General features: G+C 36.9%; 3 protein-coding genes across 9 annotated transcripts in view; 2 read left to right on the forward strand and 1 right to left on the reverse strand.

Annotated features, from left to right (window-relative positions):
• Positions 1-796: 796 nt before the first annotated feature.
• Positions 797-8,384, forward strand: cops4 (COP9 constitutive photomorphogenic homolog subunit 4 (Arabidopsis)). Of its 3 annotated transcripts, none has more exons than XM_028463334.1 (10): positions 797-952; positions 1,835-1,914; positions 3,094-3,245; positions 3,314-3,417; positions 3,490-3,643; positions 4,779-4,929; positions 4,994-5,164; positions 6,360-6,517; positions 6,588-6,672; positions 8,057-8,384. In XM_028463334.1, the coding sequence occupies exons 1-10, from the start codon at positions 879-881 to the stop codon at positions 8,188-8,190; spliced, it is 1,263 nt and encodes a 420-aa protein (XP_028319135.1). In that variant the 5' UTR covers positions 797-878; the 3' UTR covers positions 8,191-8,384. The 3 variants fall into 3 exon arrangements, with proteins under 3 accessions (XP_028319135.1, XP_028319136.1, XP_028319137.1); XM_028463335.1 differs by having other exon boundaries at positions 6,402-6,517; positions 8,057-8,216; XM_028463336.1 differs by having other exon boundaries at positions 922-952; positions 1,835-1,910; positions 8,057-8,216.
• A 7-nt stretch (positions 8,385-8,391) lies between these two features.
• On the reverse strand, positions 8,392-13,695 carry plac8.2 (placenta associated 8, tandem duplicate 2). Of its 2 annotated transcripts, XM_028463363.1 has the most exons (5): positions 13,558-13,695; positions 13,369-13,474; positions 11,211-11,335; positions 9,911-10,019; positions 8,392-8,633 (listed from the first exon to the last, which is right to left on the reverse strand). In XM_028463363.1, the coding sequence occupies exons 2-4, from the start codon at positions 13,451-13,453 to the stop codon at positions 9,915-9,917; spliced, it is 315 nt and encodes a 104-aa protein (XP_028319164.1). In that variant the 5' UTR covers positions 13,454-13,474; positions 13,558-13,695; the 3' UTR covers positions 8,392-8,633; positions 9,911-9,914. The 2 variants fall into 2 exon arrangements, with proteins under 2 accessions (XP_028319164.1, XP_028319163.1); XM_028463362.1 differs by lacking the exon at positions 13,558-13,695 and having other exon boundaries at positions 13,369-13,496.
• An 8,997-nt stretch (positions 13,696-22,692) lies between these two features.
• The window catches only part of adamts6 (ADAM metallopeptidase with thrombospondin type 1 motif, 6), a 76,953-nt gene continuing 73,113 nt past the window's right edge, over positions 22,693-26,532 (forward strand). For 3 of the 4 annotated variants that reach the window (XR_003675268.1, XM_028463309.1, XM_028463310.1), the window contains exons 1-2: positions 22,693-23,162; positions 25,188-25,541. Coding sequence is in view for 2 of the 4 variants with exons in the window: in XM_028463309.1 (XP_028319110.1) it covers positions 25,439-25,541 (103 nt within the window). In the remaining 2 variants the exon portion in view is untranslated. Of the gene's footprint in view, positions 23,163-25,187; positions 25,542-26,532 lie in introns of those variants that run through there. The other variant, XM_028463311.1, reaches the window with a different exon arrangement.

Here is a 26,532-nt window from a genome sequence, read left to right on the forward strand (position 1 = left end):
AAAAAAAAAAAAGATTAAAAATATTATTTATGTAATTTTTATACTTTAGCTTCCTCAAATATAAATATTTCATTCATTCATTTATTACAATATAAGAATATTGTTTGTAAGATATAATATCATGTTTGTACAATATTGTTATATTATTCTAACAATATCACATTTGAAAAATATGTTTGTTATTTGTACAATATAATTATATTATTTGTACAATATATCCCGTTAGTACAATACAATAATATTGTTTGTACAATATAACATTACGTTTGTACAACATTATGTGTTTTAACAATATCATGTTTGTACATTATAATTACATTATTCGTACAATATAATTATATTGTTTGTACAATACAATGTCACGTTTGTACAATATAATTGTATTGTTTGTCACGTCACTTCCTTCACTCATATTCTTTACGATAGAGCTGCTGGGATGTGACATTTGAATGTCAACCGATCATACGACGTTTGTTAAATATTTTAATAGTACACATTTAAATATGTGACTATTTTGTGGTGTTTTTAATTGTTTATTAAAAAAACAAAATAAAACACAATACAGTACACAAGATTGACTATCAAAAACCAAACAGAAAATAAGATAAAAATAAAACAAAAATAAATCAAAATTCACTCAAAACATACATTTCTAATTGTTTTTAAACAGCAGGGTTTCCAGTTGGTAAAATAAGCCGACCGGATGTAGACGCGTTAAGCGCATGCGCTGAAAGGATCTGAAAGGACCGCTCCGTGAAAGGATTCGGTAGTGACAGTGCACGCGCTTGTATAGTTGACGTCACTGTACGTCAGTCCGCCGGAGCGCGCACGCAACGGGGCACGCACACGCACACACACCGGGAACCGGAGCAGCGACGATGGCGAACGAAGTGCGACAGGAGCTAGCCCAGCTCATGAACTCTAGCGGGTCCCACAAAGACCTCGCTGCTAAGTACGTAGAGCTTAGCACGGACTGTTAAATCTGTTTAAATACAGCGTTAATGGTTAGATAAGATGTGCAGGAGCAAAGCTAAGCTAACGTTAGCATAGCTACCACAGCTTTCAAGCGATAGCGCTGCGCTATTTTAAACACAATAAGAGCTCTAGAAAAGGTAAATCATGCGACTTAATATTATTATTTAAGATTTATTTAACTACATTAGGACAGCTGTAGTTTTATTCATTCTTTACTAATGTTTGCTAGTAATAACTTAGGAATACATCAATTATTGACATGACATATATATATATATATATAATCTCAAACATCAGAATCAGAAGTACTTTATTGATCCTAGGGGAGAAATATTTATTTTATTTTTTAACAAAGACCGAGAAATATAAGAAAAAAAAACACTAAAGAAAGAAAACGTACATAATTAAATAATAGGCTGTTCAATGAATAAGAATTAAATGCATTAATTACAGTTAAAAAAAATTAAAACAAAATGAAATATGGAGCATTAAATTGTATTCAAGTGTAAATTAAATGGCAAAGCTCTGAATAATGACTATATTTAATCATATTCCACATGCAAAATGGCAACAAAGAACACAAAACTACAATAAAAAAATGACATCAAGAAACATACTTTATGAAAAAATAAAAAGGTTTTCTACAAAAAGACACCAAATTACTCCAAAAACACAAGAAGAAGAGGAATGTATAAAATGATAAGGGAAAAAACAAAGTGACCACAAAATCACACTTCTATCCATTTATTGAGTTCTGTTCAACCCAACGCTACATTTAAATTCCACATCAGATATCTTATTATTATCTAGTCTCATGGTGGCAGTGTTGCATTTTCTAACTTTATCTTTTATTTGACAGATATCGACAGATTCTGGAAAAGGCCGTTCAGTTCACAGACGCAGATCAGCTGGAATCCCTGAAGGCGTTTGTTGAAGCAAGTATGACGTATTAATTATTTTAAACTTCTTTTGATAATAACAGAACTATGATTTTTTTTTTACTACTTTGGCTTTTAAAACACATTTAAGAAGCGCGTTTATGCAATTCTTAGAGAGTGAATTTATTATAAAGTTTACATTTATTTCTGTGCATATCTCTGATATCAACATTTATCTGACAAAAAGAGTTGCACAACACATAAAAATCCCCCTAGGGCTGGGTGATGACGTTATACACACAATAGAAATTCTTCCTGTGAAATTTAAATCTTTAAATGGATAAACTAGGATAAAATGAGCCATTGGAGTGTAATTGTTTACGTTAGCTTTGCACATGCTAGCGCAGCCTGAGCAGTGACCAATGCTATCAGGTCAAATTTTCTGATTAGGATGATTAATAAATTAAGGAATGTTTCATTGTCAGCGGTTATTAACTACTTATTATAGTGCATTTCCTCTGTCAAATTAGTTTTTTTTATTATTGGCTTCTTCTGTGATTACGTAGTGTTAGATTTTGAACGAGATTGAGCGGAATCTGATATTTTCTTCTGTTTTCTACACATGCTAGACATTCAGTCACCTGTTTTCTGGGGTAAAATAGAGTGTAAATGTGATATTTTACTAAAACATTTGGGGCCTGGTTTAAAAAAAACAACTAAATAAATTCTGCATTTTTTAGAGCTGTGCGTTGTCATGAATCAGACGATACAATATATCCCAATACTAAACAATATCCATAATTACAAATTACAAAAATGGTATGAATTACAATTTATTTCATTTTTTTAAACTTGTGAGAACAAGTAAAGGCAAAAACAAATGGTATGTTTATATCAAACTGTCAAATTACATTTTTCAAAACAATTTAACTTTTGCTTCTACAACTGATTCTGTTCTTAAATTCTTTAAAAATTAAGTAATCACATATAAGTGTTTTAGTATGCTTTATGAAAATAAAGTGTAATCAACTTCCAGGTAAAAGTCATTGAGGAGTGGTAGTTTAACAAGGTCTGATGGTGCGTTCACTGACACATAGTGACCAGGAGTTTACGTGCTATGCTAATGTTAGCACAATTAAATGTTTTTTAATAAAAAAATTCAGTGGTGGTAATGTTGATTAGTTAACACTGTTGATGCGTTATGGTGGGCTCTTACTGTGGCGGTCTGTGTCCCCTGCAGTGGTCAATGAGAATGTCAGTCTGGTCATCTCCAGACAGCTGCTCACAGACTTCTGCACACATCTGCCCAGCCTGCCCGACGCCACCGCCAAGGCCGTGTATCACTTTACTCTGGAGAAGATCCAGCCCAGGGTCATCTCCTTTGAGGAGCAGGTGAGTCCAACACATGTTTACACACAGACCTACATCACTCATCCATCCATCCATCCATCCATCCTCAGGTGGCCTCCATCCGACAGCACTTAGCAACCATCTATGAGAAGGAGGGCGACTGGAGGAACGCTGCCCAGGTTCTAGTGGGGATTCCTTTAGAAACGGGACAGAAGTGAGTTAAAGATTCAAAGGTTTTACTTTTTTAAGACTGAACCTTAAAGAACGTTTTTATCTCCTAACGCAGGCAGTACAACGTGGACTATAAGTTAGACACGTACCTGAAGATAGCAAGACTCTACCTGGAGGACGACGACCCCGTACAGGCCGAGGCCTACATCAACAGAGCCTCACTGCTGCAGAACGAGTCATCCAACGAACAGCTGCAGATTCACTATAAGGTACATCCAACCATCACCACTATAAGGTACATCCAACCATCATCACTATAAGGTACATCCAACCATCATCACATGCTACAGAACCATAAACAGCAAAAAGAATGAACAGGACAAACTCTCAGAGACTGAAGCGTTTATTTTTAGAGCTCCCCCTGCTGATTGGCTGCAGTATAGGTCATAAACCCCGCCTCCTCAATGATATCAAATGGGATGTGGGTCAAACTGTAAAGTTAAAATACTTGTCACTTCATTTTTTCCAAACCTAAACTCTGCTGTGATCATTAGTTATTATCACCCTACATTATGTTCAAGTGCTCATTTTTCTGTGAAGTTTGTTTTAAATAAGTTTTTTTGAGGTTGAAAAACGGGATTTTACGTCATATATGACAATGATTGACAGCCGCGGGTCTTGCGTAGCTCTCTTTGTGAATAACAGTTACGTCGTGGAGGAACGCTGCGATGCCATTAAACGTTTATGTTCAGTTTTTACGTCTTTTTTGAGCTGTCAAAATGAGTTGTTCTGCAGTAAACTGTTCTAACACATTGGTAGAATTTTCAGAGGGAAAGATATTTATGTTCTTGGCGTAGCTGGGCTGTGTAAGTTCTCAGGGCAGTACGCTAAATCACAATTAAACCTAAACCATTGGCACCCAGCTACACACACACACACACACCTACTGTACCAGAACAAAAATATGTAAATTCCAAGCCAGGTACATGAGCAAACTTTTTTTTACATTTTTATTTCATGTTTGGTGATAAAGGAAGAAATGTGCACTTTATTTTGGTTTCAGTGTTCAGTTTGTCAGAAGGTTATAAGAAGAAAATATTAGTTTATATAAAATAATCTGTATTTACACTAATCTGTTTTTTTTCTCCAAAATATGATCTATCAAAAATCAAATTAAAACAATTTAAAGTGCATCATTACGTCCCAATCTTTAATTTGAGTAGTTTTTTTAATATCGTTGATGAAGACTCAACAGCAACTTAAACTGAGTACACACATACACAACGTCCTCCTTCCTGTCCAAGGACTTCAAACACCAGATATTCTTTTGTTTTATAAAATGTGATCCTGTGTTCTGATACCGCAGCACACCTCCAGTGTTTCACTGTGTCTTCCTCTGCTCAGGTGTGTTACGCTCGTGTCCTGGACTTCAGGAGGAAGTTCATCGAAGCGGCTCAAAGATACAACGAGCTTTCCTACAAGTCCATCGTACACGAGAGTGAGCGTCTGGAGGCTCTGAAACACGCTCTGAACTGCACCATCCTGGCCTCCGCAGGTCTCTCACACACACACACACACACACGGAGAGGTGTTAAAAAACTCGTCTCCTTTGTTTCCAGGTCAGCAGCGCTCTCGTATGTTAGCGACGCTGTTCAAAGACGAGCGCTGCCAGCAGCTGGCGGCCTACGGAATCCTGGAGAAGATGTACCTGGACCGCATCATCCGTGGGAACCAGCTGCAGGAGTTCGCTGCCATGCTGATGCCTCATCAGAAAGCCACCACGGCAGATGGTGAATACAGAGCCCAGCTCGCTGTGATCCCATATGAGAGATTAGTCTAATATTCACAAATAGATTCACAGTTTTCACGTGTTTTATAATGTGTGTATTTATCATTAACTATCATGTGTAAATCTTGTGATTGTTGATTTTGTAAAGTGTGTTTGTGGATCGGCCAGCGTGTGCATTTACTTTTGAGACAAACGTATGGCTGGGCAAAAAATCAATTAATCAAATTTGTAGATAAAAACGTTTTTATTTTGCAGTTTAAAAAAAAATTAATTACATTTTTAATTACATTTTTTTTTTCCCCACCAGTTTTTTCAGACTTTTTCGCGTTCCATCCTTGTGGGTTACCGTAGCGCAATGTGAGCCCACCCCCTCTTTGTTTACATGTGTTTACCCTTTGAGTAGCTATGAGTGTGCCACAAGCATGTTTAAGGTTTTATTCACACTATGCTGAGATGCTAAGGGAAGAGTATATTTTTCTATAATTGTTATGTTATAAAATATGTAGTTATCTGGTTTCTTAATCAGAAAATTTAAGCTACTGTGAAGTAGCTGTTGCTCATTTTCTTACACCTGAGTTAAAGCTTGAAATAGTTAAATGACAGAGCGTCATTTACTTTTTATTTTAATATTGTTCTATACATTTTAACTCTTGAGGACAATCATAGCAAAAAAGTTGCACTTTTTTACAACATATCTGATGTCTGCAGTCATTTTTAAGTACATTGGAAAAAAAAATTTTGTTTAAAAATTCTGAGATTTTTTTTTTTGACAAAATTGCCCAGCCCTCGACAAACGTAAACGAAATCCATACAAATTCAGATTTTTTTTTTTTGTTGGTCAAACCAAGTTGTACTATGATCAGCAGAAAGCAAGTGAAGGCTGCAGTGATTGTGGTGACACTGCAGTGAATACCAGTGAATATTATCTGTTTTTGTAAAATGGAATTAATTTTCATCAGAGCCTTCAGTAATGCCCCCTAGTGGATGGTGTGTGAATCGGCACTAAGTTTGTTTTAAACCTAAATGCACACACCGGCCGATCCACAAACACACTTTACGCAATCCACAAGCAGAAAAATGTGAAAATCTAAAAAAAAAAAAAACACGTGAAAAAAAAGTGAAAATCTGAAAAACACTTGAAAATCATGGATGTATTTGTGAATAGTTTTGAAACAAATCTCTCCCCATACTCCCAGCATGCACTGCAGCAGACCTAGTCACTGTTTTGACTGTCACAGGCTCCAGCATTCTGGACCGAGCGGTCATTGAACACAACCTCCTCTCTGCCAGTAAACTCTACAACAACATCACATTCGAGGAATTGGGAGCGTTACTGGAAATTCCTCCAGCGAAGGTTTGACACGATACTGAGACGTGGTCATTGAACGCATCACAGGAAATAACCAACGCATTTGTGTCCCCAGGCAGAAAAGATCGCCTCACAGATGATCACTGAAGGACGAATGAACGGATTCATCGACCAGATTGACGGGATCGTGCACTTTGAAAGTGAGTCTCCACCTCTGACGCATCGCACAACGTTTTTGTTCTTTAGATAAACAATCAGCCTTAGATTAGAAACATCTTTGAAAGCAAAGACGGCTGTTTAACATGAGCATTCACCAGGAAAGATACAGGATTGGCTCTTAAAGGGATCTTAAATGTCCTTATTAGTAGATCTATGTCTAAAAAAACACATTATGCACCATATTCATTTAATGGGACTACGTTACAGTTTTAGAGCCTGTGTTCCTCTATCTTGAAATCAAGTGATTGATGATGTCACACAGCCCCACTACCTGTAAACATTCCACTAATCACAGACTGTTGAAGAACTTTCACCCAAAAGCACTGCTATCCTCAGGGTTTGTGTACCTTTAACTGAGTCTGTGATTTACTCTCTAACTCCAGCCACCAGAGCGTGTCAGCGCAATGTTTAAGGGAGAATAAAGGTCCCTTTGGAGAGCGTGTTGTCGCCTGCAGTCACAGATTTTCTGTTTTTAACCTCCTTCTGTATATGAAATAGGTTTAGATTGGCATCTTTAACTTTTCATGGTTTTTTAGAGGAGCCAAAAGCAGCACAAGTTATTTTGCTTCAAAAAGCTGCTGAATGTTTCACTCCAATAGAAAAAAAATGGGATGTTTACAGGCAGTGGGGCCGTGTGACATCATCAATCACATGATTTTAATGGAGGAAGACAGGATCTAAAACTGTAAAGTAGTTCAATTAAATGAATATGGTGCATAATAACGTGTTTTGTTCAACATAAATCTACTACTAAGGACATTTCAAAGATCTTAGATTGTGAAAACAGTGGAGAATCACTTTAAGCAGCACATCATTACAAAAGTATTTATTGTAATCACATGCATGTTTTGGGAAAATATTTAAACTTTACACACAATTGGTCATTAACGGCTAAACAGAGACAAATGTCATTTCTCATGCAAACTCTAGAGCGATATGACAGAGTTCTTCTTCTGAAATGGAAATATCTACATGACACGAACCAAAGTGGGTGAGACTAACGTTAGCAAACGGCTGGACGTCAAATCTCACCAAAAATCTCAATCTCAGTATTTTACAGCAGTTTTAATTTTGTTGACTAAAAATCTTTGACGACATTTATCAAAAACTGTATTAAAATATATGTTAAGGTATGATTTATTCAGACAAGGTTTTTCAGGAAGAACTTATATTAAAATATATTGATACTTTAACTAAAAAAAAAAAAAAACTCATATGTTTACACAAGACCCAATCTTTTGTTTTTTTGGAAAGTATCCAATCAAAATGACTTTGTTGCGTGGAAGGTGGGATTATATCTAACAGATTTAATCTTAATATTATATAGTTTAACTGTTTGTGTTTCTTCTTCTTCTCTTCCTGCAGCGCGGGAGCCTCTGCCCACCTGGGACAAACAGATCCAGTCTCTGTGTTTCCAAGTCAACAACCTGTTAGAAAAGATCCGATCGGCGGCCCCAGAGTGGGCCGCTCAGGCCATGGAGACCCAGATGACCCAATAAACTCCACCCTCTTCACACCATCAGACTATCACTTCAACGTCACAGGAGAGCTGTAAATGTTAATAAAGGGGCGTTGTCATTTGGAATGAACACAAGGTCAAAGATCTGACACGTACAGAATGTCTATTGATGAATCCTCACCGTTACGTTTGATTTATGTATGTTTGGATTAAATTCACACTGAACATAACAAATGCAGCCTTGTTCTTGTATTAATCACCTTTTATTGTGGTAAATCCTTTCATGAGTTTCACTCTCAGTTTTCACTGAGTGATTCAGAATGGCTAATTAATGTTAATCAGCGACAAACCAATACGGGTTGAAACGGTTCATCCGATTTGATTAAAGCAGTAAAAATGTTTTTATTGATAACATATCCTTATCAGACTGATTTATACTGCACCCCAACCGATTTATAACTTCTCCTTTAGTCACTACAGCATCTGGAAGCAGAAAAACACGGTTTGTTAGAACAGTGGGATTGTGATAACATCTTTAAAGCACCAATAACACCATAAATATATTATTGCTCCACGGTGAATAAGATGAAGAGAAGATGAACTTAACCCTAAGGTTTGGTGTGGAAATAAAAAAAATACCTTGATTATGGGCGTGTCTTCTGGAGCTGTTAGAACATGCCCACTCTATACTATAAAATCTCCAAAGAACAATCTATGCTAACTAGCTACTCATTATTCACTATTTTCTCAGTCCAACCTACTCACACAGATCGTAGAGCCCACAAGTGGTAGTTTTTATAGGAGGGGGCGGAGCTAACAGTGACACCAATACATCACAAAACACCATCATCAGCCAATGACGAATTAAATTGTTATAACTTGGTTTCGACCCATAGAGGGCGGTCAACAAATGACCCTCGCACTTATGTCTCAAAAAATCCTGAAATTTTTACCAATTGTTTTATGACTAATCAATTACTCTAAATTTTTAGTTTGATCTTGTGAACACTTTTTGAGATATGAACAATTTAGTGAGATAGGATGTATAGCAGATCTTTTTCTATATTCTGAGAGAGTAGGTGGAGCTTATTACTACAAATTGTCCATATCTCCAAAAGGATTCATCAGATCAAACTAAAAATGAACAGTGTGATTATTGAATTATTAAGGAACATTTGGTAAAAATTTCAGAATTTCTTAAGACCGAAGTGCGAGGGTCTTTTGTTGAAATGAAATGACAGCGTTAGCTGTCACAGCTTTACTCACAGATGGCAACGTAGGCAGAGAATGCAGCTTTTCTGCTGAGTACAACATAATGGAAACATTTCTCATAAGCTAATTGTTATTTGTTCTATTTTCCCACTTTGGTTTGAATGGGACGTCCGTCACTACTTTAGTGCAGGCAACCTCGGGGTGTGTTTACACAGTAAATCTTGGACACTTTTAACCACAATAGGATTTGTTTGTCCTGTAAAGTCTGCTTCGTTTGGGGCAAACACAATTTTCCCTGAGTATTGCCTGAAGGGACCAAGGTGAAATAAATGGTTGATAGTCACTTACTTGATTTACCTTCATTCTGTTCCTCTTTTTGTTTTTTACTGCTGAGTCATTTACACACTATATGATCTGAGTTAAAGAACATCAAAAACCAGTAGCTCTGTAACTAACAAGTACCACGTGTAATCTATTAGCGTACGCACATAATTTAGCGCTGGCGTTTTTGGCGTCTCAGTAAATCAGAGTCACATGACCACACCCACCTGCTCAGAAGATGCCTTGCTCCTTGCGGCGGTCGATGTCTCTCTTCAGTTGGCAGGTGAGACAGAGAGGGCAGCACATTCCTATGATGGCATCAGAACACATGGATCCCTGCACAAGAAAACAGTATCTGGTGTTCAAACGTTCTCTGGAACTGAACCACGCTAAAAAATGTGTGAAAGTAAAAATAAAAACTAACTAGAATATTTGCATTTCCTGAACAAAATGCGAATGAGGAAGCAGGTGCTGGTCACTGTATTAGCTTAGCATTAGCATTAGCCCAGCGTAAGCATTAATGTAAGTTAGCCGAGCATTAACGTTAGCCTAGTGTTAATCTAGCGGTAGCATTAGCCTAGCATTAACCTAACATTAACATTAACCTAGCGTTAACATTAACAATAACCTAGCATTAGCATTGACCTAGTGTTAATATTAGACTAGTATTAGCCTATTATGAGCCTAGCATTAACATTAACCTAACATAATCATTAACCTAGCATTAATATTAGCCTAGTATTAACGTTATCATAGCATTACCCTAACGTTAACATTAGCCTAGCATTAGCCTATATCATAGAAATAGCCTAACATTAGCATTAGCCTAGTTTTAACATTAACCTAGCATTAACGTAACATTAGGATTAGCATTTGCATAGCATTAACATTAACCTAGCAATAGTATTAACCAAGCAATAGCCTATCATTAGCCTAGCGTTAACATTAACTTAATGTTAGCATTATCTTAACATTAGCCAAACATTAACCTAACATTGACCTAGCATTAAGCTTAGCATTTGCCTAGCATTAGCACTAACCTAGCAATAGCTTATCATTAGCCTAGCGTTAACATTAGCATTAACTTAATGTTAGCATGATCCTAACATTAGCCAAACATTAACCTAACATTGGCCTAGCATTACGATTAGCAATTGCCTAGCAATAGTATTTAACCTAGCAATAGCTTAATATTGGAAATAATGTTAAAAAAAAAAAAGGTTCAAATCAATTAAAAAAAGTTGAAATGGTTTGAAGCTTTTAGCTCAAAGTGAACAGACAGCTGAACATGTTAAAGGTTAAATCAGTTGAAGAATGGCTGAACAGCTGAAATAAACAAGTTAAATATTTTAAAAAGTTGAAAAGTAATAAATTGCAGAGTGTAGTATGAGACCAAACTTGTTGAAATCGGTAGTAGGAGTAAGACGGAAGAAGAATAACTATAATAAAGTTTAAGGATAACAACAGTCATAGACAATAATTGTAGAGTAGATGTTAGAGTGTTTTTAGCGTCCTCATTGGTCGTACGTTGATGTTGTATCTGGTTCTGTAGACGCTGCGGATCGGCCAGCTCAGGCCACACAGGCAGCACTCGTCCAGGTCGGATGCGATGGAGCAACCCAAGCACACGTAGCAGCACATGCCGTAACAGCCTGAGGACAAGCAATATTTATTTATACATATCATTTATAAATCATGTAAAAATACCCTGGGAAACATCACAATTACTGAATTTTTACGAAGGAAAATTCTTTCTCGAAACTGAAAATGATAAAACCAAGGTGGAAACCCCCCAAAAAATTGTGCCAATTATTAGTAGAATCAAATTTATAAACTCACTATTAAAGCATTGTAATTGTATAAAGTAATATTAATGCTTCAAAGAGTAAATCAATTAAAAATATATTAAAATATTTATTTTCTGTAACACTGACATTCCAACAATGCACAATATATAATAAAACACGACATCAAATCTTTATGTCATAGAATAAATAATAATGTACAGGCCTATAAGTGACTGAGCTGCTGAAACAGAGTCAAATTAAATATATTCTCTCATCAAAACACAAAGTGTATTAAAGTGGTTGATGAAGAGCAGCTTCTCTGCTTCATTACAGTGGATCATTTGTTGTTTGCGCTGCTTTAATCCCAGTAATGATGTTTATAACGAGACCAAATCCAGTCATGATAAAAATCAGAGGATCTCTGTGAAAAATGCGCTGACTAAAGCTCAATTCATGTTTCCGATGCTCCGCCACTTGTCATGGTGTAGAGTCAGTGTGTTGACACGCTGTGCATCCGTTGATATGTCACAGAAACATAAATAACACTTGAGTGCAAACCTTTGCTTAGAAAACGCTTCAGTGCTCAGATGTGTTTAAATATATATACGGCCACACACGCTCATCACACCATCGTCATATCTTGTTTCAGCCAAAAATCCTCAGTGCATCATACATTTTTACCAAATATATACCAACCAAACTATTAGAATAAAGAATGAAAAGTGAGTCTATACAAGATGTTTACAAACACCATTAGTGTTAAATGTTTTTACGCAATCATGGAAGATTGTGACTCGAGCACATAAATATTTTCATGAGAAAATGTTGAAGGAAGCTCATAAATACAAAGTAGGTTCCACAAAATAATGCCACAAAACAGCTGCAAGCACTTATCAACAATGTCACAGATCAATAATGAGTTTTCTGTCGATAATTGAAAACGTATAAAAATAGGCAAGACCTGTATTCGTAAAACGAATACGTAATTGGCAATTGAAAAATGGCAAAAATTACTGGTGATGACATAATCCAAGATGGCGGCAGCCCTGACTCCAGCCTTAAAAGACATGGATATAATGAAAAGAGTGGATGGATGGAAGCATAAACATGCGGAATTTCACACAGACACACATAAATTTATTAAACACACACGGAACAGGCTTCACCGGACGGCAGGCACTAAGACCCGGGGGCGGAGTAAATGCATCCTCGTACTGCATGTACAGGCTGTAATATCATCAGTTTATCATTTAACAGTTGTTAGAGCAACTGTCTTTACCAGAAAGCAAATATTTGTTCCTGGTTATTGTTTTCCAATCGGTGATTAGTTCCAATCTCTCTTCTGCTGCGCGGGCCAAACTGAAACTGTAGCCACACCCACACCCGCACACGCACACGCACACGCACACGCACACGCACACACACACAAAGCTGCAGAAACAAACTAGTGGGGGCATTTAGAAATTGAAAAAAAACATTTGAAATAACGGTGCTGCATTAATAGCCTAGGAGGAGTTCCATGACAAAGGAGTTGCGGAAGAAAAATAATAACTCCTACGATTACAATGTGATAATGATAATGACAGACTGGAAACATTGATGTGAGCTAAAGTTAGTTTTGTAAATCAGTATTGGTTAGGTGAGAGAAGATGGAACATCCCTAACAAATACTATGAAAACAACTTTAACATTGAATCCATAAAGGTGAATATTTAACAGATGAATAAAAATAAATGCTTTACGGAGACTCGTGAGGATCATATAGTGATCAGGAGGTTGTGTTTTCCATCAGATCAAAGGTTATTTGATCTGATGGTTGATAGTTTTTAAAAGCTCAGCTTCAGAAACAAAGAAACAAATTTAATGTTAAATATAGAAGAATAAGTAGAGGAACTCACAGGTCCCACAGTCATCACAGCAGTCATATATCCCCGTCTGAAAGTCGGAAGGTTGGAAGCTTCCTGGTTGGTTTGTCACGGCCATGATCGAGATCCAAACGTTCCTCTGGATCAATAAACAGGATTTTATTCTGTTTGGCAGTAAAACTCTTCTGTGGAAATAGAAAATCTGAGGAGCGTGAGCCTTACCTGGAGCTTTGATGGTGAAAGGTGAGTGAAGAGATAAAGCAGGAGTTTAGTAGGTTCAGAAGTGAGTCAGACGTCACATACTTTATCACATTACCCATGAGCCTCTGGAGCATATTGGAGCGAGTCCACTTTTAAATCACTTTAGAGATGAGATATCGTTTCAAGATTCCTTTTATTACGATGATTAGATCAATAACCAGGGGTGTAAAGAGTATTGATATATACTACTCAAGTAGAAGTACTGTTGATTGAAATTGTACTCAAGTACAACGACAAGTAAGTCATACATAAAATATTCAAGTACAACTAAAAAAAGTAGCTCAATTAAATAGTACTCAAAGTAAAAGTTACTAGTTACTTTCACCTCCCACGTTTATTGCTGGTAATAAATCTTGGTACGGTTCCCTTGCATACAGTAAACATCTCATGGAGAAACTTAACCGCCAAACATAACAGAAAATACACAAAATGACACCAAAAATACACAAAATCAATCCAGAAATTACAGCCAAAAAAAAAACACCACGAAAATTACTCAGAATGCCTCCAAAAACACATGAAATGAATCCAAAAATACACTAAATGACTTTGGTCCTTTTTCTCTCTCTCACGTCATCTTTAATGATTCCGTCACGTTTGAATAAAATTACTGTAATGAACCACATAAAAAACTCCTTAGCTTTCAGAAACTGGTAGAACATTTCAGAGAAAGAAGATATTAGCGGAGTTAGGTGTTTTTTTTTCCTTTAAATCAACGTGTTCCCCAAGATTTAAAGATCTCTGGGAAACCCGGCATTTTTATGAATTTGTTAAATCCGCCCAGACAAGATGTGAAATCCTGACGTTTGGTCTACTAAGATTTATAACTAGTGCAGTGCATGCAGGAAGTAAGTCTCGCTATAGAAAAGTGAGATGTTAAGTAGCTTTTTCATGGATGGTTTATATGGGAGCTTTAATTCCTCTTTAATTCAGAATAAAAGGTAAATCCTCTTTAAACTGACCTTGTAAACACTCAATTCCTAATGCAAATTTAATTCTGAAACACACACACACACCTTAGTTACAAACGTTGCTCACCTGCAGGTCAATATTTACGGGGTGTTTTAGGATATTAGACCCACTTTAGTGGTTTTTAAAAGCCCTTTGTGCAGTCACTCCTGTAGATTCTTCTTCTTCTGTGTAGTTTTACGGCGGTTGGCAACCAAGGCAAGGAGCATTACTGCCCAAAGATTCTATGCAGCTTTCAATTTATCCTGAGCAGTGACGTGCCATGACCACTAGGGTTGGGTAGGCACGTTGCAAATGGAGACCACCAATGACAATTTCATATGTTTCTGCTGACAAGTGTTAATTCAATTCAAATCAACTTTATTTGTATAAAGCAATTACAACAAAGTCATCTCAATGTGCTTATCAAAATATAAAATTCATAATAAAAAAGAAAAAACCCAACAAGATCCACATGAGAAAGCATTTAGCATCATTTTTGTCTAAAAAACATCTAATCTTTTGGTGTTAAGCTTTTCTAGGATTTTAGAAAATTGTGGTAGAATTAATCTTGGTCTATAATTTGTGAATTTGTTCTTTTCCTTACTTTTATGGATGGGAATAACTTCAGCTACTTTAATTTGTTCAGGAAAAGTACCTGTTTTAAAGAATAAATTAAAGATATACGCTAATGGCTTCGATATAGATCTTCAGTCTAACGCTCTCCCAAATGAGCTATTCTGGCACAGGAAGTCAAAGAAAAATGTGGAGAAAATAAATAAATAATAAAAGGCACAAAACAAATAGTGAAATTAGCATGTTGTAAGTAATTTTTAGAGTCAGAAGAAATGCTAATGCAACACACTGGCTAGATAGCATAGGTGCTGCCTGGGCTAGCATCAGTGACCGTTAGCTTGGTCACTGATGCGAGCTAATGTATTATCCTTTTGCTAAGTCATCAGCACAACAATTTTCAAAAAATAATGTCACAGCTGCATCAACCAAACCTTTAGATCTTCAGTCTAACGTTCTAACAACTGAGGTAATCCGACACAGGCAGTCAAGAAAAAACTCATATTCTTACTTATTTAAATGCTGCTAACTGACTGTCACCAACAAAGTTTCATTTCTTATTTGCAAAGACAATGAAGTCTGTTGTCTCATGTCATATAAGGTGAGATGAGCCACTCCTCATGAAAAACAATGTTCAACTCAGTCCACAGCTTTAAAAAAAAAAAAAAAAAAAGGTGATGATGTAACCGACAATTGTTGACAAATATATATATTGTTGGTGACTAATTCTGAAATCGATTTTTGTCGACTAATCGTTGCACCCTTAGTGCAGAGTATAAAAAGCTGTTCAGTGCCAAACCATTTGTGGATAACTTTACCATTTCTAACCAGGGCAAAAAGATAGCATTCAGAAATGAAAACATAGTGGCTCTTAACTGGGCTGCCCAGAAGTACCACTGCAGATTAGGCAACTGTTATCCTCCCGTCATAAGGCAAATACAAAAGAGAAAGACTTGGCTTCCTGTTGATCCAAATCAAATTTGACAAATGTTTTCTGACTTTAGGAAAAAATTAAGGAGGTGCAGCTAATGGAATTGACTGGAAAACATGTAAAAATGTAGGTAGTATAGTCATCTTTATACCTTTTCTTCCCACTATAGATAGAGACAATGTCATCCACCTTGCGATATCCTCAGACAATTTTGTTAACATGGAATCGTAGTTTGTGGTGCTAAGATCGCTGATCGTTGGGGTTATTTTGATGCCCAAGTAATTGAATCCTTCTGTGCCATTCACAAATGGGTGGGATACTGCTGGCCACCTCCTCTCATTTTCATTCAGAAACAAGATGGAAGACTTTGTTGACTTTGAAACCAGAAAAGTTACCAAATTGGTTAATCAACTATAAGAGTGAAGGTATCGACTCTACAAGACGTGATAAAAAAATAATGGTATCATCTGCATACATTGGTGTATAATGATCCAGGTCACTTGTCCTGATACCATGAATTGAAGGATGCGATTCATTTCATTGCTATTACCAATGGTTCCAAAGCTCATATAAAAGGTAAAGGTGAAATTGGTGAGCCTCGTCTTGTACCTCGCGATAGCTAGAATGGTTGTACTACACGGTTATTTGTAGCTACCACAGAAGAGGAACAAGCAAATGTAATTTTAACCCATCTACAAAAATAACCACCAAAGCCAAAACGTTTTAGTACCCCGAGCAGATAGGGCTACTCAACATGATCGGAAGCCTTCTCCGTATCGAGTTAAAAGATGGTAGTGTCAGGAGACCCTTCACAAGCATGTACTATATTGATAACTCTTCTCACATTGTGGAACACCTGACGATTTTGAACAAAGCCATTTTGGTCCAAATGTATAATGGCTGGTAGGACCCTCTGAAGTCTTAAAGCTAGAGCTTTGGTCAAAATCTTTGCATCTGAATTCAACAGTAATATGGGTCTGTGAGAACCACGTTCAGTTGGCAATTTACCTGGCTTCAAGATAAGAGTGATAAGGACACTTTGTAAAGAAGAAGAAAGCGATCCAGTCTTAAATAACTTCACATATACATCTAACAATAGGCTTATTAATTTGTCTTTATATTTTATATTATATTTTATAAATGTCTATCGGTAGGCCATCGGGACCTGATGCCTTAGCACCTTTCATGTTAGTAATAGCATTAAAAACATCATCCAAATCTAGCTCCTTATCTAATTCAGCTATTTTATCCTCAGAAATACAGGGAATGTTTAATTCATCTAGAAAATTGTTTTGGTTTTCCAGATTTAGTGGGACGTTGAATTACGTGAATTGTAAAGAGTTTTATAGTATGACACAAAAATATTAATTTCATTTCAATCAAGCTTTTTAATTAGCCAGGCCAGTAGTTTACTCAGCTTTTTACACTGATCATAAAAAAGTTTGCTTCAGTCTCATTAGACTGTCTTCATTTTTGTGAGTGGAAAGCTCTTCATATTCTGCTTTAAGAGCGAGTAGCTCTTGTTTTGTTTGATTTGAATTATCCAGAATAGATACTTTCTCTATTTCCCTAATTTTGAAGTCTAAATCATGAATTCTGTTTAAATTTGGTCGATTTGGAACTAGTGAACCTAATCATTTGCCCTCTAATATATGCTTTAAAGGCTTCCTATCTATTGGCTGCATGTTTGATTTGTGTATGAAGAAAAGTAGACGTCTATGTGTTCACCTATGAAATTTATTAAATCAGAATTATGTAGTGCTGCAACTATTGAATATTTTTGTAATCAAGTATTCTGTTGATTTTTTCATTGATTAATCGAGTAATCGGATAAACTACACTTTTGTGTTTGTAAACAACTATTGTAAATAACTTACGTGTGGTGAGGGCGTGTTGTGAGATGTGTGTGTGTACAGTATGTCTTTCTGTAGCGCCACACGAGTGGGAGAGGTTAAGAGGAAAGTTATGCGAGTGAGATTTTGCCCTCTTGTTACTTATGCCTCATCACTATTAACTCATAAAACAGGCTAAAATGCATTACTTTGTAGAGGCTCCGAGTTCGCTTGCAGAAGTGGCGTTCATGTGAGGATGTTTTCTTTTCATGTGCTGCAGCATCGTGGCAGTACTTTTATGGAAGGCTAGATCCATCTTACAGTATCTACACTGGACTACGTTCTCCGCCTTGCGAAGCATAAAATGGTCCCACACTTTGGACATTTTTTGTTTTTTTGCACTCCACCAGTGTCCATGTCTAAATGCACTCTGATACAACGTAACCAAGTTTGGAAGCATATCTGTACCATAATTCAATTTAAAATGGATTAACAGAAATGTTTTTTCATTTTCAGAATATAGCTGCATTTTTAACTCATAAATAAAATGAATAACAAATAATCCAAACTGCATTTTCTTCTTCAAGGTTGCTCATTTTGTAACTTAATTAAAATGATAAAGGAAATTACATTTAAGTTTTAATTTTCAAAAGATGGCCCAGTAAATAGGTAGGAAAATTCAATCTGAAATGAAAAATTTGAAAATTAAAATGCATTAGCAGAAAGGCTAATGCTGAAGGTCGTAGCTGCGTTATTTGTCTCATAAATCACATTGGTAATAAATAATCAAAATTGCATTTTCATTTTCTTCTTCAACACTGCTCATTTTGTGACAACTAAAGAAAGCAAAGAGGTCTTTAAATTTTCATGCCCCACCCCCCGTGAAAAGTGTAACATATCAATTTGACTTCGCAATCCCAGTCGGTGCAGCAGAGTGACGTCAGGGGGGTGGGGCATGAAAACAAAAATGCAATGACCTCTTTGCTTTTTTTTAGTTGTGTCACAAAATGAGCAGTGTTAAAGAATAAAATGAAAATGCAATTTTATTATTTATTACCAATCTGAGTTATGAGTCAAATAATGCAGCAATACCTTCAGCATTAGCCTTTCTGCTAATGCATTTTCAAATTTTCCAATTGAAATTGAATTTTGGTACCTACTTGCTGGGCTATCTTTTGAAAATTAAAACTTTATAATGTGCTTTCCTTGATCATTTTAATTAAGTTACAAAATGAGCAACCCTGAAGAAGAAAATGAAAATGCAGTTTTGATTATTTGTTATTCATTTTATTTACGAGTTAAAAAATGTAGCTATATTCTGAAAATGAAAAATAACTACTGTTAATCCATTTTAAATGGAATTACTCTAAAGATATGCTTCCATAACCAAGAGAGCTGTTAAACCAGACTAAGCATTCAAAGTAATAATAACCTTGACAAAAACAAAAAACAGCAACAGTAAATAAATATGAAATCAAAACGTTACCTTTCAAGCATGTGTGAATAATAGCGAGTGATAAAACTTACATGGGTCCGCGTTGAAGTGTTTGGACAAACTTCTCAGCATCTGATGAAGACAAACTCCTTAGTTTGTCCATCAATCGTCACCTTAAGCGGATATTCAGCGCTCTCTCTCAACTGTTGTTTTACACAGTTAAAGCACCTTCTCGTCGATGAAGCTCCAGATAAATGTCCGGGAAAAACATCACGTCTTGTCCACCGCACAATAATTACATTTTGGCCCTGGCTGCTCGCATTAATCTGGGAAGTTGAACAACTTCACGATGAGAACCCTCGGTGTAGGGGGCCTACTGGGCTTGCTGTGTCCGGCCTGTGTTCTCTCAATGATGGGTGAAGACGGGAAAGTAGCGGGACCCAGAGCCTCCGGTAGCCATTTCTCGAGGAAAACGAACGCGTCGTTGTTTTTCACTCTCTCGGGTACATTAACCAGTCATAGACTGGATCGTTAGGACCGGTTTACAAGGTCGTCAAGCTTGTCTGTGATGACAGCCACTTGTTTAACTGGCGCATTCGTTTTTTGCTCTTCCCTGAATTAACTGTGTCTCCGACACTGCTGATGTGCTCTTCTGTTCTTCTGGAAAAGTCGTTTCTGATCACGTCGAGCTTCTGAATAACATCCATCTTCTGACTGAGGCCTGGGGCTAGCCTCACCTGTTGAGCTAGCTCGGCTGTTAGCATCCACCTCGTCGTCCTCCTCCCGCGTGAAAGGACTGTTTTTAGACTTGTTCTTCAACTTCTTAGGCGACATAATATCGCAGGTGTACACTGCAACATTGCCACAGAAGTTTGGTATTCTTGTCCGTGGTGTAAAATCATAATTTACAGGAGTTTAATCAGATATCGCCAGGAGCTCAGAAAAATACGTGCATCTAGGTCAGCGCCATAACCACGCCCCCTTTGAAAGTCATTTTAAAGAATCAGAACAAATGCTAATTAGCATAGGTGTGGCCTTAGCGAGCATCACTGACTGTTAGCTTAATTACTGATGCTAGCTAATGTATTTTACTTTTGCTGAGTCACATTGTCAGGACAATGTGTACGTTTGATTTTTTTCAACTTTTGCATATTTTTAACCATTTTTTTTTTTTTCCCAGTAAGGAAGACGGTCCATCCTATTTAACTTATACCCAAAATACACATTTTAAGCACAATTTATGTTACAAAAGTAAATGATTTGTGTATTCTTTTCACCTTAGGGTCAAATAAAAGGTGATCATACTACACAACACATAATACATCTCAGGCACTTGATTAATTGAAATTGTAAATGATTTGTGATTTTATTACAATAATGGTTTAAATTCAGGGTTTAAAGCACAGAGCAGGAGCTCCTGCTTATTTATGAAGGCTGGGAGTCATTAAAGAGTCATAAAGGAGCTCGTTTCAGTGTTTGTGTTACAGGGAGACAGGAAAGAGTCATGAATCTGCACTAAAGTCAGTAAAACAGCAGGAGCAGCTGTTAGCTGCCAATTAGCCTTAATTAGCTACAGTTCATTAGCAACATGAGTGAGCGCGAAGATGGACGGAAAGTGAACAGGGACACACTACACTCAAGAATGAGTCACATTTCTTCATTCTTTTATCATTTTTAATTTGTATTATCTATTATGAATTAATGTAGTAATTAAAAAGTATGCCAATTAGATTTTTGAAAACAAAGAATGATGAAAAAAGCAAAACACCAAATTGTTGTGGCTATGCTAAATTTAGAAATTAATAAATACAAATCATTTGAACTATTTTACAATTAACAAACAGATAATAAGTAATTTAAAAAGTAAGGAAATGATTAAATAATCAAATAAATAAACTAAGTTGCTTTATAACTTAAATTATTATCTGAAATCTAAAGCTAAGCTGCTTGTTTTAAACCAGATTAAACCAATCTGAAGTCAGGAAAGCATCAAAAATTAAGTTAAAAAGGCAGAAAATTTTAATTCAAGTGAAAATTAATTATAGGACAAATATTTCAAAGTGATGAGACTACTACTAACTAAAGGTTAAATAGTTAAAAATAAATATTTAGGCCACTTTATTTCCTTCAGTTGTATATTTTCTCTATCCTCGATGGTTAAAATAGAAAAAGATTGTCATAGCCCACACATATTTTATTAATCATCCCACGCTGTCATAAAATATCTTAATTATTATTAATTCTATCTTCTATTCGGTGTGTGATAAACCTGTGGACCACGTGGTGGCGCTGTGTCCCAGCCAATGATCAATGAGCTGCTGTAATAACATAATGAGAAGCTGGAGCTGCACCTCAGCATAAAAGCACTAGTTTAGGTTCATCACGCACTAAAGATAGACCAGGCGGAGTGATACAGGCTGTGATTAGGCTCTCACACACTCATGTATCATATCATAGCATCAAGTTATAGCATTGTTTACATCTTTTAAAATATTGTATTTTTACATATCAACTCATTTCATCACATGTGAATTTAATCTGATTGAATACATATATCTAATATCATCTTATATATCATATTGTATATTAAATTGTGAGCTCATCATTTATCCATCGTTTACACAGAGGTGTCAAATTCATTTTATTTCAGGAGCCAAATATGGAGCAGTTTGATGTCAAGTGTTCCACAGATTTTATGCTGGAAAACAAGTCATTTCAACATTATTGTGCCATAGTTTGCACTATTACGTATCCATAAAATACAAAATATGTAAGAAATCGACAATTTTCAAGCAAAGTGTGACATATATCAGTCTTAAAAAGATCATAACTTTAAATTTCCTACATTTGTGACCAATTTCTATAATGTTATGTCATAATTTGAGGAAAATGGACGGATTTTGAAAGAATTTAGAGTTTTTTTCAACAGTTTAACATTAAACATGACTGTAATCTAGTGATATAAGCACCAGGAAAACTGTGAGTCACTGTAAATATTGTTGAGTTTCATTTACACAACGCTTCAATTGATTTTCAATTCAATTCAACTTTATTTACATAGCGTTGATTACAACAATAGTCATCTCATAGCACTTATTAAAATATCAAATTATTAAGACAAAACCCAACAATTCCACATAAACATGCGTCATCTACAGTGGAAAGAAAAAAGTCCTTTTATATCAGATCATGCAGTGGAAAATCAATTTATATCCATTTTTTTTTAAAACTCAACCCTATTATATAATATGTCATATTAGTAGAGATCACACAGGGCTTGTTTAATCAGAGAAATGTCAACAGATGTTCCTGAAAGAGTGCAGTTCTGCATGTTTGAGATACTTCTGGATCTGAAGAGAACAAACATGTGAAAGAAGCAGGACTGAGGTCCTCCAGGACCAGGACTGAGCCTAGTGGAACCCTCAGAGCTCCAGATGTGAAGGAAGGTCTCTGAGGTTCGGGTGGTGGTTGAGTTGTTCCAGGACAGACATGCGCACTCTCAGCTGAGAGAGAGAGAAAGAGAGAGAGAGAGCACATCTGCACTGACGTCACAGGCTCGTGAAAACAGGCTGCCAATGTGAATGTGTCCTGGACCTGGACCTGGACCTGGACCTGGACCTGGACCTTCTGAGTCCTGGAGGATCTGATAGAACTTCTGCTGCGTGCACGCGCTCCCTTTAAAGTCCAGGATGACGGAGGAAGTTCTCCTCCTCTGAGGGAGGGGGGACAGACACAGTGTCTGTACAGGGACTGACAGAGGACCGGACCGGACAGGACCAGGAGGAGGATGATGTCAGACCCGGTCAGAGATGAGCTCTGAGGACTGACGATGATGAAGATGATGAAGGTAAAACTTCTGCACACAGTGAGGCACGAGTTTGAATGAAGACACGCGCACTTTGTGGACACGTTTAGAACCACAGACACTTTAGTCTGTGCAGAAAGCAGCGGAGCGCGACCTGGAGGAGGACGGCTACAGACTGAGTCTGGGTCTGTGTGTGTATGTGTGTGTGTGTGTGTGTGTGTGTGTGTGCGTGTGTGTGTGTGTGTGTGTGTGTGTGTGTGTGTGTGTGTGTGTGTGTGTGTGTGTGTGTCTCTGCAGGTCTGTGTGTGTGTGTGTGTGTGCGTGTGTGTGTGTGTGTTTCTGCAGGTCTGTGTGTGTGTGGGGTGTGTGTGTGTGTGCGCTTGTGTGTGTGTGTGTGTGCGTGTGTCTCTGCAGGTCTGTCTGTGTGTGTGTGTGTGTGTGTGTGTCTCTGCAGGTCTGTCTGTGTGTGTGTGTGTGTGTGTGTGTGTGTGTGTGTGTGTGTGTGTGTGTGTGTGTGTCTCTGCAGGTCTGTCTGTGTGTGTGTGTGTGTGTGTGCGTGTGTGTCTGCAGGTCTGTCTGTGTGTGTGTGTGTGTGTGTGTGTGTGTGTGTGTGTGTGTGTGTGTGTGTGTGTGTGTGTGTGTGTGTGTGTGTGTGTGTGTCTGCAGGTCTGTCTGTGTGTGTGTGTGTGTGTGTGTGTGTGTGTGTGTGTGTGTGTGTGTGTGTGCAGGTCTGTCTGCGTGTGTGTCTCTGCAGGTCTGTGTGTGTGTGTGTGTGTGTGTGTGTGTGTGTGTGCAGGTCTGTCTGCGTGTGTTTCTCTGCAGGTCTGTGTGTGTCTGTGTGTGTATTAACCCATTTTTCAATGATAAATATGGTTTAAATGTGAGATATTTACATGATCATAATGTGAAGTCTGTCATATTTCATCATATTTGTGCATAAATTGACATTCCCATCTCTCTGACCACGCGTTTACAAAGACAAATTGTTTGTAAATATTAATATATAAACATGCGTGTGAAGCTATATGCCACTTGTGTCAAACTCATGGCCCGGGGGCCAAATCCGGCCCTTTGGAGCACCCAATTTGGCCCGCAGGAGAAATAAAAATGACAGAGAAAACATGGATCATTGTATAATTGAAACTCAACAATAATTGCTGTCATTTTTAATGTTAAACTGTTGGGAAAAACTCCAAATTCTTACAAAATCCTTTAATTTTCACCTAATATTTCCCTTAATTTAATAGAAATTAGTCAAAAATATTGGAAATTTAAAGTGAAGACAATGTTGGGACTGATATCTGTCACATTTCTTATTATTGTCGGTTTTTTACATATTTTGTATTTTATGTATAATTGTAAACCAGGGCACAATAATGTTGAAATTATTCAATTTCCATCATAAAATCTGTGGAACACTTCAGATTAAACTGCTCCATATTCGTCCCCTAAAGTAAAATGAGTTTGACTTCCCTTCTTTAGACCATCTAGTGTGTCCCACAGGAGAAAATAAAGTAATAAGAAGACAGAAAAAACATGAATTATTGTGTAAATTACCAAATAATTCAGTTTTAGATATCTAAACCCTTCTAAATACACAAATATAATGAAACTCAACAATATTTGCAGGTGCTCACAGTTTACCTGGTGCTTATATCACATGATTGCAGTAATTTTTAATGTTAAACTGTTGAAAAAACTCAAAATTTCTAGAAAATCCTTTAATTTCGGTCATATTATTACATAATATTTTGATTAATTAATAGAAAATGGTTCCCAATTTAAAGTGTAGATCCTGTTGGGACTGATGTCTGTCACTTATTGTTTGGATATTGTTGGTTTTTTACATATTTTGTATTTTATGTTTATGTGGAAGTGCATACTATGGCACAAGAATGTCAAAATTATTCTTGCATAAAATGTGGCTTATTCAGTGTCCGTAAAGTGGGGGGCCCTAAAAATGTATAAAAACTGTGGTTTTGTTGCAGCTCCATTAAAAACAATAAGCGCTGCTTATCAATGGGAATTGTCTTTGTAATTCTAAACACTTTCTCCTTCTCCACCCAGGAGTGTCCCAGGATTGGCTGAGACTAGTTTCCGGTTTGGAGTCACACCTGAAACGTGTGATGGATGATGTTTTCTACCAGCTGCTGACATGAGTTCAGAGGCCGGTGAGATGAGGAGGTTCTCGCCTTCAGGACAAATCTGAAGCCTTCAGCAGCACAGGACACCAGCGTTATGGTGGGGCGTGGTGGCTAACCCGCTAGTAGCCCCGCCTACCCTGCACCCCCACCCCCCCATGTCACGGTTTCTCCTCAATGATGGAAATGTTGTGGAAGACGCTGACGTGGACGCTGAGCCTGGTGGTGATGGCCGCCTCCGACTTTGGAAGCGTCAACAGACTGTCACACACCTCTCAAGGTAGGAAGCATGTGATCAACCTGGGACACAGGCAACCAGCGTCCCTCGGTTCAATTTCATGTGGGCCCCCCAAAGTAAATGCCCAAAGGAGTCCAAAAACACACAAAATGACAACAAAAATACACAAAATGAGAAAATTACACCAAAAAACACAAAAGACGACGACAGGAAACACACAATTATACAAAATGACAGCGAAAGTACATAAAATGACAACAAAAATGCCCAAATTGACAACAAATTTAGAGAAAGTTTGATCAAAACACACAAGATGACAACAGAAACCCCCAAATGATACAAAACAACAACAAAATGAAAGAAAACCACGACAACAATACATGAAACGACAACAAAATTAGAGAATATTACACCAAATCACACACATTGACTCAAAAACCTCACAAAAACTACAAAATTATACAAAACAACAGCAAAATTACATAAAACGACAACAAAAATACATAAAAGACAAGAAAAACAAACAAAATGACAAAAATAGAGAAAGTTCACCAAACCGCACAAGATCACCACAAAAACTTAAATTTATACAAAATGACAACAAAAATAAAAATTAAATGGCAACAAAAAAAACCAAAATGACAACAAACATTGACAAAATGAAACCAAAATCACACAGAATGACTAGAAAAACACAAAAATGGCAGAAAAATATACAAAAAAAACCACACAGAACATCACTAAACATATACAAAAATGACAGGAAAATGTCCCTGTGATGGACTGGTGCTCTGTCCAGGGTGTACCCCCACCTAACACTGGCGATAGACACCAGCAGACCCCCGCCACCCTGAAAAAAGGAACAGGAGCGTCAGAAAATGGATCAATGGATGGATAGGAAAATGTGTAATAATGCTGACATGAATGTTGATCATGTGACCCTCAGATCAGATACAGTCACATGTATTGTGGCCCCGCTGTGATAGAAGTTAATGCACACTGGCATAATCAATACACCTGATAATACAGTTAT

This window comes from Gouania willdenowi, chromosome 12 (assembly GCF_900634775.1).
Source record: "Gouania willdenowi chromosome 12, fGouWil2.1, whole genome shotgun sequence".
Lineage (NCBI taxonomy): Eukaryota > Metazoa > Chordata > Actinopteri > Blenniiformes > Gobiesocidae > Gouania > Gouania willdenowi.

Coding starts and splice junctions, on each gene's coding strand:
- cops4 (XM_028463334.1), top strand. CDS start 879: ATGGCGAACGAAGTGCGACAGGAGCTAGCCCAGCTCATGAACTCTAGC. Junction 3,246..3,313: donor TCATCTCCTTTGAGGAGCAG/GTGAGTCCAACA, acceptor ATCCATCCTCAG/GTGGCCTCCATCCGACAGCA. Junction 5,165..6,359: donor GAAAGCCACCACGGCAGATG/GTGAATACAGAG, acceptor CCATACTCCCAG/CATGCACTGCAGCAGACCTA.
- plac8.2 (XM_028463363.1), bottom strand. CDS start 13,453: ATGGCCGTGACAAACCAACCAGGAAGCTTCCAACCTTCCGACTTTCAG. Junction 11,336..13,368: donor CTGTGATGACTGTGGGACCT/GTGAGTTCCTCT, acceptor GCTTGTCCTCAG/GCTGTTACGGCATGTGCTGC. Junction 10,020..11,210: donor GAACCAGATACAACATCAAC/GTACGACCAATG, acceptor TTTCTTGTGCAG/GGATCCATGTGTTCTGATGC.